Here is a 17,042-nt window from a genome sequence, read left to right as displayed (position 1 = left end):
ACACACGTTGTTGGTTGTAAATGTTGCTCAGCTCTCTGTATTTCACCTTTTCCTCTCCCTGCAGAAGATAAGGCCTACAGGACTTGTTCCATGTATTTTTGAATTGCAGGATCCTCCATTTCCCCCAATGAGTAGAAGTAACGTTCACGATCAGTATTCCCTGCTTTCATTATGTCTGTTCTTTTTGCTTGGAAAATCGTCCTTGATACTAACTACTTTAACCTTTGTGGGAGAACAAGCATGGATGAGGGGCAGATTGTTGTTTTAGGACGTGTTAAAGTTGACCAGTCTAAACCAAATCATTTCAGATGCGGTCCTGCCGTCGAGCTCATAGGTGACAGCAAAAAAGAGCCAGCAAAGGAGGAAGAGCAGCGCTTCTCCTCTTTGTGTCCCTTTGTGTTTAGCTGCACAGGAAAAAGCCCCGGAGCGGGTGCCAGCATGCAGAGCAATGACAGCCTTTATTCTTTAGCTGGACAGAAACAGGCAAACATCTCTATCCGTTAAAAAAGAAAATTAAAAGGTGTGATTATAGAACTTAATCAAGAAGAATGAAAAAGAAAACTTTGTATGGTAAAACCAGCCTAAGTGGAAGTGCTCAAAAAGCATGCATCCTTTTCAGGATATTTGTTGACTGATTTATAAAAGGCACATAACTTTCTTTCTTGTGAATTCTTGATTGCATCTACTATGAGACTGTGTGCTAGATTTGTTTGCGATAAGAGATTTTACAACACATCCCTAAATTAGCCACGGTTAGAAGGAAGTTCCCTCCATATTCAGATCATGTGAAGCGGCAAAGATCACTGAAGAAAATCTTTTTTACAAAGTGCCACAATCTCTAATAATTACAAAATCAAGACAAATTACTACATCCTGTCTTTTTTTTCTGCAACAGAGTTTCTCAAAAGATCTCAGGTTAGCTTTGTTGGGGCTGGAACTCGGGGTTCTCCAAGCACCGACTCTCTTATTTTAGATCTATGTGGGACAGTTCCAGTTGCTCTCATCCCCCAAACTGCTTGCATCCATCTGCTACCTGGATGTTACCATCCAAGAGGTCTCAGTTGACTGAAGGGAACATCTGAACACTTTATGCACGGTCTGGGCTCATGCAAAGTTAGCCAACTGCAGTAGACCAGCTTCTCCAACACTTCAGGCTGAGATCTTCACGCTTTCCACTTCAGACTGTTTACAGTCAGTCAGCAAAACCCAAAACTGCAATCCCCAGCAAGAACTGAGAAGTATTTGGCAAACTTGTGAATTCTTCCATCTGGAAATTATTATCTGGAAGGTACTTTTGGATGTAGAAAAGCATAAACAAGGGTGATTTTAAAGGCCACCCATGTCAAAACTGTTAACCAAAATGTCCTGTCCTGAAATTCAAAACAAAAATGTTTATGAAAGGCTTTGTCTCAATAATAGTGTAAGTACCAACCGAGGGATTTCTCTAAAATTAGGGCTTTCTTAGGGCTTCTGCTAAAGACAAACCTAACAGGACAGAAGTGTTTCTGTTATCTTATGGTAGATCTAGGAACACAGGATGCTTGAAAGGCCTGGTAGAGAAGCTTCCTGACTTCTGTGGTTCTGATATTTTAAGTATCTGTTCTGAGCACTAGGAATACTACTTGGAATGTTCACACACACACCAGCACACTATAGAGCAAGATAAAGGTTCCATAAAGTGAAATTCAGTGTTATTCTGTATACTTAAGCTTTCCTTTTCCAGAAAAATAACATTTTGACAGAACAGTAGATATGGAAAAGAAACGAATAAGATCAGTAAAAGGTTCTTAAGTATTTAATGGTGGGAAGAAATGTATTAAAAGTGTTTGGCAGCATATTTAGACACTACGGCTTGTATTTTACCCAGAATATTCACATTTTGGGACAATCGGGATGCAACTATTTTAGAGTGGTGTTCCTCTTAACAAACTTCACCGATTTGACAGATGGACTGAAGGGTTGCCTGTCCTTATGTATATAGAATAAGTTGCCAGGAAGAATCTAGAATAAACGAGTCATAAAGCTGATAATCATGGTAATATCTAAAATGTATTCTAAAATTCTATGACACAGTCACAGTAAAAATGGCACTTTTATGCACATAAAAGCAGTCTGCTTGTGACTCCATCTTCAGTAGAATTACCGGTAATGTTTAAAGCCTGACACATTTCAAATAAATCAAAACCCAGAACCCTAAATGAAGTAATAGTGTTTTCTATTGATACAAATAATCTGATGGGTGAGTGAATTTTCAGATTTCAAGATATAACTGCAGTAAGCAAACTACCACAATTTATACTTACCTTGAAAATAAAATCAGTGAGTAGTTAAAAAGAGAGATTGTGCTGTAATATACCTGACCCTGACCACAAAGCCAGTCACAGAGCGACAGGAGACTTCCTTCCCTTTATTTAGATAAGTAAGAAACAGCAAAGCTTTACCCATGGAGATTTGCCAGGTTATTCCTAATCTTGGACTTCCTTTCCTACGCACTATCTATTGTTACTATTACAAAGTCAGAGTATAGGAAACAGGCATTCTTATAAGAACTGGAACTGAAACAAACTCACCATTCAGAGCCTCAAGCCTATACATGGACACATTTCATAAACAGCACTAAATTTAAAACAGGTCTAACACCTTTAACGTTAAATTGAAAATAGTGTTAAGACAAAATATTAATTCGGTGGGGTTTCTGTTAAATGAGAATTGTAGGCCTAATCCAAAGTGATTACTTTGGATTTTATTTATATACGTGTATATCTAAACTAACTTCGTAGCTATTTTAATTTAAACAGTTTTCCCCATATAATTCAAGGAACATCTAATTAATTAGCCAATTAAAAGGTGGAGAAGTATATAGTCTAGTACACAAAAAGCTTGCAAGAAAGAGTAGCAGGGACAAGGAAAAGGACAAGAAGATAAAGCTTGTAGGAGAGTCTATGCTTCAGAGATGGGGAATTCATTAAAACTTGGATCAGAAACTTAAGCAATGGATTTCACAAAAGCAATGGATTTTAGAAAAAGGACAGTGTTCATACAGAGGTCATTCAAAAGGGTTTAAAAAAAACCCAAAACAACAAAACAGGAGGATGAAAAGCGTTGCTTCTTGAGTTTCCTCAAATGCTTAGAAGAATATAAACATTTTATACCACCAAAGAAATTACATCATCCTGAGTTTTAAGAACTGGGTTATATTATTTGCTTTGCTAAGTAGCTTTACAAATTAATTAGCAGATTCAAGAAACAACGTTTTACAGTGGTTGAAAACTGCAAGTTTTATTGTTTTATGTTTAAAATTGATCATGAACTTGGAAAAGATAAGGTGAAATACATTACATTCCAAAGTAAGTCTTGAGACTATAAACTATTCTTATGGGAAGACGAACACTGAAAATGACTGTATAGCAAAATTTCTCCATTGTTGAGTGTAAAAAACAAAGTTTCTGCCCTCTGCTGTTTAGACCAGGAAAAAATAAACTGGGATACAAATCCATTGAGAAGCATATAGCTAAGGGCTGAGCCTAACTCTGCTTTTAAGAAAATAGTTTATGCTTAAACTAGTTGGATTTTTAGTTTTTCTGTGCAGTTGAAACTCTGCACTGGCAGGAAGTTCCTCAATTCAGGAAATAAGACCATTCAGTGTCACAGTTTTTACTTCTACACTACTGTAATAAGCTTCAAAAAAGGAATATGCAGGCTTTCTAATGACATTCTGTATTCTCAAAATCCACTTTAAACTATCCATTTTACTCATGATCACCGAGGGAACCCCTTCCCTTCTCTTCTAGCACATGCTTCAGGAGATGACACACATAAATTGCCAGCCATGATGCCAACTAGCTCTACAGCAACTAGTTTTCTTTTTTAAAAAAAAGTTTGAGAGACAGAAGGGTAAACACGTTCAGATTCACAGGGCAGTAGTGAGATGAGACATGAAAATGTTCCAGGGCTTGTATCTACAACTTGTATTTTGCTGCCATGAGTTCTAGACTACGGCTACAGTTAGGAGAGGTGGAATAAAGAGAAAACACTGTCCTACAAACAGGCTGTTCTTGTATTTCACCTGAAAACATAGGCAATTACATGCAAAAATACTAATCAGAAATCGGAAGCAGTAACATTTAATCACATTTAATTACCACATACTATATGTGAAGGAAAAAAAAAAAAATCACTGCATAAGGATGGTAAATGAAACACATGGCTGATTCATATATGCGAGAGGAAAATAAGTTTGTTCACACCATCACCAAGCCATGTAAAGCAGTTACAGAATAAGCACCTCCATTTTCTAGAAAACTGACTTTTTCTAAGTGGTACTAAATGTTATTGATGAAAGCACTTCTCCAATGCAGGTTTCATTTAAATAGTACAAAAATTCAAAACAATACGAAAATAATGCATTTGTACGTGTGGGAACCCAATTAATTAGAAATGTGTGGTGTTTCTATGGAAGACAGGAAATATACAGTTATTGCCAGAATCTGTACATTAAGGCTCTCTCTTGCCTATCTGCTCTCTCCGATCCACTTTGAGAGATTTATGATGCACCCTCACAGTAAAAGATTCGTAAGTAAAACTATCTAACCTTAGTCACAAAAGCTACAAAATATTGCATTAGAATACAACTGAACAGTGACTTTTGACATAATCTTTGTTAGACATTTTCCTTAAAAATGGAAAAGCATCATTTGTGTTGCAATACTCAGCTAGTCTTTCCTTTATAAGCACACTGTTCAAACAGGGGAACAAAAATGGTTGCATCACAACATGAAGAACAGATTCAGCATCATTTTACTTTTACAATTTTTCAGATCACCTTTACATATAGAAATAAGCAGTACACAAACTTATGTTTAGGCCACTGAGTTTTCTATGGTAACTGCTACCTACAGAAAGCATGAGACTGCCTAGCAGGGTTTATAGGTAGCTTTCTTAAAACGGAAGCATTAGCTCGGTCATACTTTTTTTCATTATCCATGAAGGGTAGAAAAGCAGTGCAACACCCAGCCTCGAGTTGACTGAATCCTCTGGAGGAAGAGAGCAGTTGTCCCACGTGTACTCTTATACATACACGAGTCTAGATGGAAGAAACATTCCTGTAAAATATCATTCCCACCATATAGGGTCTTAAAAAAAAAATTCAAAACAGATGCAAAACCAAGAAAAAAAGCTACTTGATAAATGTAAAAATAAATGTGCAGCTTCATGCGATATTGAGGCAGCTCTACTTAATGCAGGAAAGCTCTTCAAGTAGAACTACGTTAATTTAGAACAAAAGAAATTCTCAGCATAGCGTGCTGAATTTCTACATGTGCAAGCAAAGCAAAACCAATTACCCATCTCCTATCAGGCAGGTGCAAAGCTAGCACCAGAGGACACTCAGCCTCTAATTACTGGCTCAAGATCCTGGCACAGGAAAGCATTTCATCTGATCCAGATGTTTATTTTTCCTCAAAATGTATTTGTGAACATCGTTTTTAGTGGTTTCACAAACTGCTTACTATGACAACAGCCTTGCATCAATACTATTTCATGTTGCGCACTATTCTCCTGCAGTGGTTGGTTTTCATTTCCCCCAGCGCTTGTTCCAGTTGCTGAATTAAGTGGAGGAGGGTAGACGGGTCGGTTTGCAACACTTGGGCAGTTTGATCTTCATTCTGATTAAGATGTAGCTTTATAGTCACAGCAGGCTTTATCTGTTGTCTCAAACTTCTGCTTGCAAGCTGAAACGGGAACAGGGAAACAAACAAATGAAGATGGTTATCAGCTTTCATATTTACAATTCACAACAGGTTTGCAGGACCTGCTTGGAGAACTGCTCAAAAACCCTTTTCATCCACATTAAAGATATACGCAATCTATTATGGGGTTTTATCATTAAGCAATACTAATCCCCTTTAATTAAGGCTTTCATAATTTTTCTGAAAATTAGGTGATAATTATGACTGAATATATTACGTATATGCTAATGTTTTTAAAACACCAACGGAGTTGTGAATTCAGTTTCCATAAAGGAACAAATACTTTGCACCATTCTATATCCTGTTCATCTTATAATTAGCAATAACAAAATTATGTCAGTTTTAAATACACGAAAAACTGCCGCCTCAATTACTTTGAAATAACATAAATTAATTTTTTAGTAGTTGTTTATGATGTGCAAAAAAATTTAAAGGAAAATACAGAATATTGAAAACATAGGAGTTACCTGCACATCCAGTCTCCATTCCAGACTGTGATAGCTGGGAAGCTTTGGTGTCAGCTCACCAAGGATGCTTCTAATCTCCTTCCTGTTATCCAGGTACAGCTGCAGCAATAATTTGTTCAATTCATCTGAGAATCCCAGAACGTGAATGGAATCTTGAAAGTCTATTTCAGAAATCTAGAAATAACAATGTAGGCCTTAGTCAGAACTGCGTAATACTCATTATTTGTTGAGAAACAAATAAAACTGTAAGCAAACATTACACATACGGTACGGTGCAGTTATTTTCCTGCAGGAATGCGTGAGGACAATTCTACAGGTAGGACAAACCAAATCATCTCTGCTTTAAGTGACTTACATGTGTTGATGTATTACTGATGATTTGCATGAGCTTCAGGAACAGTTTAAGAACAATTTTTTTTTAAAAAAAACAACATTCAGCATCCTCCCATTTAAGCCTTCATATCAGAGAACAAAAAAAGGCATCTGAGGTTTGTCATGAGGAAGTGCATATTTCCGTCATCAATTTATAAACAGAATGCTAACACAATATTGATACTCAAATTAGAAATACTCTGAAGTGATCTGAATGCCTTCACACTTAAACGAGCGCCAGGTGCAACTTTAAGGCTCACGTTACAGTAACTCAGTAAATCCGCCCCAAGAAGCCAATTCCCACAGGTCAATGCCTTTGTGCTGCTCTGGAGAAGCTGGATCATCCCTGTGGAAGCAGTTAGTTATTCAAAGGAAATGTCCTGCCTCCACAAAGCATTCATACCACAAACACATTCTGCCATCAACTCTATTCTGCCACAATACACTACAATTTATCTCTCTTCCCTTACTTCAAAGGAAGATTCTGCGTTATTTCAATCCCTTCCCCACCTGCTCTTCAGAACAACGTCTGCTCAAGTTCAGTTTGGAATGACTTGTCTCCATATCCCTTCTCCACATCTGTATTCTACTATATCAACAGTAAACAGTCTTTCCTATGAAAAAGAGCAATTATCCAACTATTATTCTTTTAATAACTGCTTAACCCACCCAAACTTGTGATATCAGGAGCTGAAAAAGCTCTCAAACCTACCATGTCAGCCAAACGTAAGGAATACTGCGCAGGGGTTAGTAACAACAAAATCTTCACTCAGGTTTTGCTATTTAGAACAAAGCTCAATCCTGGAGTGCGCTTCTCTGTAGGGACTAAATTACTGCATGTTCTTGCTATACGCTATTAAAACATTGACAAGTTTTAGCTTCAGACGCTGACTACAAATTCCAGTCACCCATGCAGACGCAGTGTTTCAGGGAGAGAAAAGCGTAACAAACACCTTTTTATTTAAAAAAAAAAAAAGAATTAAGAGAATACATCATCAAAATTTCACTGAATTTCACTGAATTTTTAGAGTTGGAAGGGACCATAGAGATCATCTAGTCCAACTCCCCTGCTGAAGCAGGATTGCCCAGAGCATGTCAGAGCATGTTACTCAGGACTGCATCCAGGCGGGTCTTGAAAATCTCCAGAGAAGGGGACTCCACAACCTCCCTGGGCAGCCTGTTCCAGGGCTCTGTCACGCTCACCGTAAAGAAGTTTCTTCTCATATTTGAGTGGAACCTCCTATGTTCCGGCTTGTACCTGTTGCCCCTCGTCCTCTCACTGGCAACCACTGAAAAGAGTCTGGCTCCCTCCTCCTTCAACCCACCCTTGAGATACTTATAAGCATTGATAAGGTCTCCCCTCAGCCTTCTCTTCTCCAGGATAAAGAGTCCCAGCTCTCTCAGCCTTTCTTCATAAGGGAGATGCTCCAATCCTTGAATTGTCCTCATTTTGAACTAGGTTTTCCCCACTCATCAGTATTTTCAGAACTAGAAATGCTTAAAGACACCTCTTGAGCATATTCCTGAATTTATTACACAGAGACGTCCTTACCATAAGCTTGGAGCTTTCAGTGAGAAGATACACTAGACCTTCCACCCCGTGCTGGATGGTGTCAACGCCGACGTTAAGTTTTCCTGTAAAGAGAGCACGAAGCACCTTATAATTCTTTATTAAAGCTGCCACAGCAACAATACGCCAAACTGCAAATTTATCCAAAGCCAACTTGCAAAATACGCACGGAAAAGAGGAAAAAAGTAGGGGGCTGAGCACCCTTCAAATAAAAAGGGGATCAAAAGGCGAGTTAGACCCCTCCCGCCCAAACCAAACACCACCCACCCCCCCCAACTAATTTCCTATGGCGTGACACAGAGAGAACCGCACGCTCACGTACTAGAGCTGCCGCGAACCCACCGGCACAGAAACGGGCAACCGGCAGCTACGGGCAACCGGCAGCTTCGGGCCCGGGATAGACGCCGCGCCCCGCGACACCGCCCCGCCTCCGCCTCCCCCGCCCCGCCGCCGCCTTTCCCGCTCTCCCCTCCCCACGGCGGAGTCGCACCGCCCGCCACCGCCGCCGCGCCCGGCCCCCCCCGGTCCCGGTTCCCCTCCGCGCCCGGTCCCACCGCCCCGGCTCTTACTGGCGGCCGCCTCGCAGGCCCGCGGCGCCGCTCCCCGCCGCAGCAGCTCCAGCGCCAGGCGCCCCAGCTCGCCGACGGCTGAAACGAGAAGAGGGGACTTCGCTGCAGGGACCCCTACGGCCACGGCCGCGCCCGCCCCGCCGCCGCCGCCCCCTCCCCGCCTTCCTCCCCCCCGCTCCCCGGGCGGCTCCGGGCCGGGGCCGCTGCCGGACCTGCGTCGCCCGCCCGCGGCAGGCAGCCCAGATGGGCCTTCTGCTCCTCCGACAGCACCAGCAGCATCGCTCCGCCGCTCCCCGCCGCCACCGACCAGGAAGGGGCGGCCCCGGCCCGCCGCCACAGGGACGCGCCTGCGCGGAGGCGCCCGCGGGGCGGGGGGGGGTGGACACGGACACGGCTGCCGGCGGAGAACGGGGCCGGAGGGATGGAAACGTCCCTAAGCCTGTCACCGTCCCGGCCTCCGCAGCCGTTCCAGAGCGGTTCTGCCCCGGGCTTGGGGGGGTGTTTGCTGTCGGCGCCATTCACAGGTGCTTTGGAGGTGCAGCCCGCATTGACACCCCGAGGGGCGCGGCGCTGGACTGCCCGAACCTGAGGGACAGGGATGACACCCCGGTGACACTGCCATGGCCCGTGGCTGGTACGTAATCGCATTTGCCTGCCGAAATTACGTAGAGGTGGCAGTGCTATTCCCATGTGCCTAAAATGACTTTCTAAAAACGTGTATTCCATGTGAAATAAAGCCAAATTGATGGATAACTATTAAGGGGTTTTTTGCAGGAAACTGCCATCTTCCTCTCCTCATATTTAAGATCAAGTGACACCAAGTAAATAGATTAATTCTGTCTACTCTTCTCTTGGCCAACAGTTGGGCTTTGCTGGTTAGGACAATAAACCCTTCAGCCCTAGAAATTCCGAACACATACAGGTCTGCTGGTAGCATTACAGCTATGCCCTGTCTCCTATCAGCAGGTTAATTGACCAATTAGTCTCACAAGAGTTAATGCGTTAGCTAAGTGGAATTTTGAAAAAGTCACAGAAAGAGTGGTGGGGCATTGGAATAGGCTGCCCAGGGAGGTGGTTGAGTCACCATCCCTGGATGTGTTTAAGAGACGTTTAGATGTGGTGTTGGGGGATACGATATAGGGAAGAACTTTGTAGCGTAGGGTAGATGGTTGGACTCGATGATCCCAAGGGTCTCTTCCAACCTGGATGATTCTATGATTCAAGCTATACTTGTTACTATGTTTCTAAAGAACATACACCTTATATAATGAAGAGCTTTGGTGGACTTCTTTCTCCAGAAAATAGTATAGAAACGAATCCTAGATGGACAGTCTATCTTCAATTTTTAATCTTTTTCATACAAACGTATCTCCATTGTGTCTGGATAATCTCTTTAAGCCAGAAGTCAGGAAACCTTTGGTTTACCTTGAAGAAACACGTACGTATACGCATATGCCTATTTTAAGAACACACTACAGTAACAGACTGTGAAATCATAAACGAAAGGTGATTAGAAAATAAGTTTAGAAGTGAGAGAAAGGAATACAAATCTTGTGCTTGAAAAACAAGTATAAAAAGGATGGGAGACGGTAAAAGAGAAGTAAGATGGCAAAGACAACACAGATGAAAAAAAGGAGGAAAAAACCCCCTGACCATCTACACGTATAATAAGTGAATTACTCCAGGAATCTTGATAATTGGCTCAGAAGGACAGCTTATTTCCTTTGTGCCATAAGAGCATCAGGAGGATAGTGCAGAGAAATACACAGTACACATGGCAAGGAACAAGAATTAAGCAAACTCAAAAACTGGAAACAAAATGACCCAACAGGTAACACGGAAATATTAACTACCTAACAGGAAGGTGCAGGTTTGTAGAAGGGTTTGCTCAAAAGTGGGCAAGTACAATCCAGCTTCAAAACTGTGATGTTCTCCAGTGCCACGAAACTGGTGGGACCCATCTTTGTGAAGCCCTTTCCTTGGCAGCCATCCAGGCCACTCGGGAATCCTATGGTACACCAGGCAGAAGAGAGACGTACCGTTTGAGGACAGAAACGCCCTGTATTAGATACAACCATTTAAAAATAGCCCAAGCATAAGTGCAGAAAATTTATAAAAGTTGTGGAATACTTTAAAATTCTAGGCGGGGGGGGGGGGGGGGGGGGGAAGGTATATGCAAAGGCTACCCCCACTAATTTGTGTAAAGGATGTTAGTTCCTCAGCTGGCCTTGAGATAGTAACAGATGTAGCTGTTGGGAAGATCCATACCTTGGAGCAATGCTGCCCATAACATCACAGCAAGACTGGGGAAAAACCACCAGATATTATCCTCCATTAATGAGATTAACTTTTCTATTCATTCTCTCCTGATAGGGAAGATTGGTGTCATAAGCTAGAAACCGTAATATGTGCTTTTAAAATCGCAGAATGTTTTCTTGAATGCTCTTCCTTTTTCCTCAGTCCCCAGATCTCCCGATACATTGGTACCGCTATCACAGAAAATGACAGAGCTGCACAGATCCAAATGGTTGATAGAAGCTGCCAAACCAATATGTAAGATAAAAGCACATCTGATTTACATGTAGTCAAGTATTATAGGAATGAGCAATTCATAAATTCATTAAGTACTCTTGCATTTCATATTCGGGGGGGGGGAATTTTTTAAAAATTACTCTGGTTTCTACATCCTTGCTTCCCAGTGACACAAAATTGATCTGAGAAATGTCTGCTCACTTGCTATTTATGCTGCACCTCACCAGCTCTGGAGCTTAGCAGCCAGTTCAGCAAAGGCAAAATGTTTCAAATGCACGTAAGTTCCTTTACCTGTTGTGAATCTGGTCAAAGGATAAAAATTCATACTGTTTCCGAGTGGCTGGTCAGGCAGTTGTAATTCTAGTTTACAGCTCCTTTCCGTGTGGATAGAACACCCTATATCTTTCACAGAATGAACGTTATTGCAAACACGAAGGAGAAGAGTAATTAAAAGGAGATTACGGTAAAGGAACATTAAAGTAACTAAAGGAAGATACAGAATTCTGTATAGAATTGAACTTTAGAGAAAGGCTGCATGATTTTTTCCATAAATATTGTTTTGTTAAAGCAAAGCATACACGTCAAAGGAAAAGGACCTTCACTCACAATTCTCTTAAGCATGTGATATTGTCAACCCCTGAAGGATACAAATGCAGTAAACAGAATAACATAGCAAGTACATTAATTATAGAAATAGCCAATTCCCCCGTCCTCCTCCCCTCCCATCCTGTTTACTTCTTGTGCTTAATTTACATCTCTCAAATGTGTTTTTCTGGTTGGTTTTGGTGGTTTTTAAACACAGAGTTGGGCTAAAGTTAGCGGAGAGGGAAAAAAAAGCCCTTCTCTCCTGCACAATGCTCCGTTTCGATGTCCTATTTTGAAGCCGGGCCGCCTCTCGGCGGCCCCCCCAGCCGCACTCCCTCCCAAGCTCCTGCCGCTGTCACCAGAGGCTCCGAACCGGCTTTGCCCAGCCGGGCGGGAGCGGCCCGAGGCCCCGCTCCCTGCCGCAGCCCGCCCGCCCTACTGCCCCTCAGGCCGATCGGGGCCGGCGCCACCAGGCCGCACTTCTGCCACACTCGGAGCGCTGAGGAAACCGCACCGCTCGCCAGGTCCGGAGAGCCGTGAGAACAGGCACGGCCGCGCCCTTCACCGCGTCCGGGAACCGAGGAGGCGGGCAGGTGCGGGCAGGGAAGGTGAACCACCACCGCCCAGGCGGAGCCGGGGTTCAGCCTGAGGCGGCCGCAGCTCGCCCCGCCCCAGAGGAAGCTCCTCCCCTACCCCGCGGGTGGGGCCAATCGCAGAGCCTCGCCCCGCCCGCTCGCCTGCTAAGGCCCGCCCCACGTCACGCGCCGGCGGCTGAGTGGCAGCCCGAGCCAACAATGGCCTGCCGTGGGCCAACGCCTCTTGTTGCGCGGCGGCGGGGTGGGACTTCCGCCGTGGCGGCTGAGGGGAGGGAGGGCGCCATGGAGTCGGCCTAGGTGCGGCCCTCGGCTCCCCGCGCCGGGCCCTGTGCCGGGCCCGCAGGTGAGCGCCGCCGGGGCGGGGGGCGCGGGCGCCGGGTCCCCTTGGGACTCTTCCCTGCCGCTGGGCGCCCTGATTCGGTGGCGGTTAATGAGCCGCTGGGCCCGTCGCTCTATTGCGCAGCGCTTATTTGCCTCCGCCCTTCGAACGGCGAGGCGGGGTCGCCGTCCGTGCGGCTCAGGCGGGGCCGCGGCCGGTACTACCCGGCTGCCCGCGGGCCCCGGCGCTTCCATCTCCCGCAGGCTGTCACCGCACCGAGCGGTGGGTGGGAGGCAGGGGGGGGGAAGAGGCGAGGCGGGAAGGGCACCAGAGCGCTCTCCGAGCACAGCTTCCAGGGTAGCGAAAGCCAAACCCTTGCTCTAGCGTTTCCCAGCTCTGCCAGGTGCGCGGTTCCTCCGAGGTACGGAGATACTCGTTGTGCCTGGACGAGAATGAGTAGGATGGAGTCTGGCTGGTTGACAACAAAATTGCTAGTAAAAAGGTGAAAAAAAAATTGAGGGGAATAGTGCCTGCCTCTTATCAGACCTGAACAGTGAATTTGCTTTGTGTTCATTAGTTTTTAGTTCTGTGGATAGGCTTTAGATGGAGATTTGGGTCAGTGATGACATCGAAATGCAAAAGGCCAGAGACGTTGGGGCTTTTGGGGATATGCGTGAAAATTGCTGATATTATCTGTGTAACTTTTGTTCATTCTATGCTGCTGGAATTTTTGGAAGGTGCAGCCCAATCTACCAGAATGTTTAGAATGTTGTTACTGAGTTTGTGGGAGGGCAGAACTTTTATACTTTGTATCATTTTTGTGATTGCTGTAAACATTGTGATTATCTTTGGCTTTGAAATTGAATTTAAGACTAATACGGATGTGCAAATTAGTTTTTTTTCCACCAACAGGAGCGGAAAGATGTGTTTCCTTGAGAGAGTTGAAGCATGAGCATAACTGTGTGGACAGGGAATTGCTGTGTGTTTCTTTTGCTGTGAAATAACTTTTGAGTTGATTGAGAGACAAACTTCTGAAAATTTGGCATTTTACAGATACTTTGTGGAGCTTGGTTTGTTGATAGTTTTTAAAGCTCTCGATATCCTTGTTTGTGTCCCAAGCCAAGTAATTTTTTCATGATATCTATCCTAAATGTGCTCTTAAAGCTTGTTGATATTGGCAAGTAGGAAACTGATATTTTTGACAAGATGTAGTTGTATCTAAAAGAAAGTTTTCTACTCGGGTTGCCTGTTCTCATCTGGGAGTCAGTGTATCAGTGTTAAAAGCACTGTGTGTTTCATAACCCCTTATTATTAATACAAACAACACTATTAATGCATTAAGAGGTAGGCAAGGCGTTCTTAGTGTCTGGTACAGCAGATGGGTGTATCTATTGTGTATTGTCACTTCTTGTATCGAACTTATTTAGCTATCCTGATTTTCAAGTGAGAAGGGACGTTTTGCTCTTCCCTTCCTTCAGAAGTGTAATCAGAAATGTATTTTCTGCTGTACGTACAACAACACTACTGCTGCCCTATCTTCATGGGCAGTACCTTGTCTGATATATTCCAAGTATATTTACTTCATGATTGCCTTACTGCTCGTAGATACGCTGTGATACAGCACACCCCACTTTTTCCCCTCCTCAGTTCTGACCTGATGATCCGGTTCAGCCCTGCGACGGAGGGATGTAGCTCCCCAGGTTTAGTTTGTTTTGTGAGTTCTAGGATGCAGAGTGGGAAGGAAAAAAATGCCCGAAGCTACCTAAGGAGAGCTCTGTCTACAGACACTGGAAAATCAGGTGTAAACTGCTGAAGATTAATGAAGAGTCAAGTTTAACTTCTCTTCTGTGGTTTACAGCATAGTCTTTAATTACATATGCCTATATTTCTGTGTGCTATAAGCTGCCTCGTTTAATTAAGAGTATAGTCTACAAATGAGCTACGGAATTTCAGGAATTATAAGGCTTTTTTGCTTGCATTCGAGACAATAGTTCTTGGGCCCAGAAGAATCTCTATGTGTGTAACTGTTTGGTAGAGAAGAATGCACTGTACATACATGTTGTTTGCAAGGACAACTTTATTCCTGGTATTTTGTAATCTTGCTCAAATACTGTTTTAACACTTTCTCTGTGTTGTAAGGGATGTTCTGAATTCACTGTATTGGTTAAAATATTGTGATAGCTTCCAGTGTATTGTTGCTTCTGTCATTGTAAAAATGATTGCATTTTTTGAACAATTGCTCTTTATCCTCCAGTTTCACTGGCATCCTCTTTGTTAGGGCAGGCTGATGAGAGGAACTGGTAAATCTCAATTTAGAAATAAAAATTCATGAATTTCATAATTCATTACAGGTTCTGGTGACTGTAACTTCTGTTCCGTTAACCAGTTGAAAGTTTCACAAAGCATCATATGTCTAAAGGACCAAGTCAGAATCATGAGAACTGTTTTCGAAAACATCAGCTGTTTCCTCCCAGTAGTAATAAAGAATTTTAATTACCTTTTTGTTAGTGTTAGTTAAATCAAATCTAACTCTCCGCTATTTACTTTAATTGGTGTTGAGGACCGTGATCGTGAGACAATGATTTCTACTTAAAAAACCCACAAAGGATAGGATAGGAAGAAGGAATTCTTAGGTGTTTCTTGATTCTGAAAGAGAATGTAATAGTCTTGTTTGTGATTTCTCGGTTCAAAGTTACAATTTTCAGAATGAAGTATCTACAGTCGGTTGAAAACAAATCCACATGGAACCATTTCAATAAGAAGCCTCAATTTGGAGGCTTTCAACAACCATAAAAACAATTTGGATGACCTAATTGAGTTTAATTGTTTGTGAAGTACTTTTAATTCCTCCAATAAAATAAGTTAGAGCCAGGTGTTCTGATACTGATAATGTTAGACATGTACCATCTACTTTTAAAACTTGCCTCTGAATTATTTAAACTATTTAAACTAGATCTAGTGTATTTGCTGTTGTTTTGTATTACCACTATTTTAATGTTATATCATTTCAAGTAATTTTTTTACTGTGACACTAGAAGAATTGCTAGAGAAACTTGGTCATCCATTTGTGGACTGAGCAAGTCTTTTAAATGTAGCAATGAAAGCAGTTAGATTTCATGGTGAACATAGCGCTTAATTGTTGCTTATATTGTACTCTGAAGTAAGAGGTGTACTAGTTCTCATGTTTTTGGTTGAATGTGTTGGAATTTTCACTGTTGGATTTCTTAGCTTGGTCACATTTAGGTGTGAGTTTTTTTATAAGGGGAGTAAGGTATCTTGTGCTTCTGTGTTCTTAAGAGATTGCCTGCACATAATCATGTTATAGCTAAGCCTAAGAGGAATCTGAAGTTCCTCTGTAGACAGCTCATCATCGTCTGTTTTGAGACTGGATTACGACTGTAGCAACAGTACAAAAAGAAATTGTCAGGTGTAACTTGTCAGTGGAGAGCAGAGGTCCTGATCTTGGGCACTAGGTTGTGTTTTCCCAGTGAAAGTCATTTAGAAGTGAGAGCTTAGGGGGAGGTTCCTCCTGGCTGTTTCTCCTTAAGAGTGACTCCCGCCCTTCTCATGGGGCTATTACTGAGATTTTTCTGGGAATTAATGGTCATCAGGTTGTACACTTCTCTCTTGCTGTATCCCAAGTGAGTAAGTAAAAAGCTGTTGTGGGAGGCTGAGTTAGGCTGCATTCTCCATTACTGTTTCTTGCTCTGAAGAACAAGAAAAACAGCTATTTTTTTAAGCCCTAAAATGTATTACCTCAGTTAGTAGTTTTGTTTGGAATAACCTGTGTGAAAGAGTTTTCTTTTTTTTAAAGAATTTTCTTTTTTTAAGACCGTGTCCAGCAGATGAAGAGTCTGCTGTGGATCTGAGGTGGATCATAATGCGGAATCCCACTGAGTCTGTCCTCTCTAAGCTTATATGCTTGCAGCTGTCCCGCCAAACTCCAGTGGTACAGCCAGATTGCAAGAACATGACAGGCAGAAACCAGTCACAGTTGTTGTCTCTCAAGTTCTGTAGACGGAAATGCTGCTATGAAATGATCTAAGTTATTACATCGTTAAAATGTGCTCTTTTAAAATGCAAATTTAGGAAACTTCTCCCATGCTTATAAAGTCTTATAATACGCTCGTATAGATTAAGTGTATTTTTGTCACTTATACAGAGTATTAGAATCATAGAATCGTCCAGGTTGGAAGAGACCCTTGGGATCAATTGATGCAGAACATGTTATACTAGCACTGTGGTGAAATTGTGTATTGATGTTCTGTTTTAATAAAATAAAGTT

At 42.6% G+C, this 17,042-nt stretch overlaps 2 protein-coding genes across 3 annotated transcripts in view; one reads left to right on the top strand and one right to left on the bottom strand.

The window, feature by feature from the left end:
• Nucleotides 1–2,394: 2,394 nt before the first annotated feature.
• On the bottom strand, nucleotides 2,395–9,027 carry COMMD2 (COMM domain containing 2). Its single transcript, XM_074153467.1, has 6 exons — nucleotides 8,938–9,027; nucleotides 8,726–8,803; nucleotides 8,139–8,221; nucleotides 6,215–6,388; nucleotides 5,508–5,729; nucleotides 2,395–5,083 (listed from the first exon to the last, which is right to left on the bottom strand). Exons 1-5 carry the CDS (start codon nucleotides 9,002–9,004, stop codon nucleotides 5,532–5,534), a joined length of 600 nt encoding a protein of 199 aa, XP_074009568.1. The 5' UTR covers nucleotides 9,005–9,027; the 3' UTR covers nucleotides 2,395–5,083; nucleotides 5,508–5,531.
• Nucleotides 9,028–12,693: 3,666 nt separating this feature from the next.
• RNF13 (ring finger protein 13) overlaps nucleotides 12,694–17,042 on the top strand; it is a 41,851-nt gene continuing 37,502 nt past the window's right edge. Inside the window, exon 1 of one of the 2 annotated variants that reach the window (XM_074153036.1) lies at nucleotides 12,694–12,781. The gene's annotated coding sequence lies outside the window, so the exon portion shown is untranslated. The remainder of the gene's footprint in view (nucleotides 12,782–17,042) is intronic. The other variant, XM_074153038.1, reaches the window with a different exon arrangement.

This window comes from Numenius arquata, chromosome 9 (assembly GCF_964106895.1).
Source record: "Numenius arquata chromosome 9, bNumArq3.hap1.1, whole genome shotgun sequence".
Taxonomy (NCBI): Eukaryota; Metazoa; Chordata; class Aves; order Charadriiformes; family Scolopacidae; genus Numenius; species Numenius arquata.
Note: the sequence above shows the minus strand (reverse complement) of the source record. Positions and strands in the feature narration are given on the sequence as shown.

Excerpts from the sequence above, each read along its gene's own strand:
- COMMD2 (XM_074153467.1), bottom strand. The coding sequence starts at position 9,004 with ATGCTGCTGGTGCTGTCGGAGGAGCAGAAGGCCCATCTGGGCTGCCTG. Across the intron at positions 8,804-8,937 it reads GCCGCGGGCGGGCGACGCAG|CCGTCGGCGAGCTGGGGCGC; the intron begins GTCCGGCAGCGG and ends TTCTCGTTTCAG. Across the intron at positions 6,389-8,138 it reads CTGAAAGCTCCAAGCTTATG|ATTTCTGAAATAGACTTTCA; the intron begins GTAAGGACGTCT and ends TGTTATTTCTAG.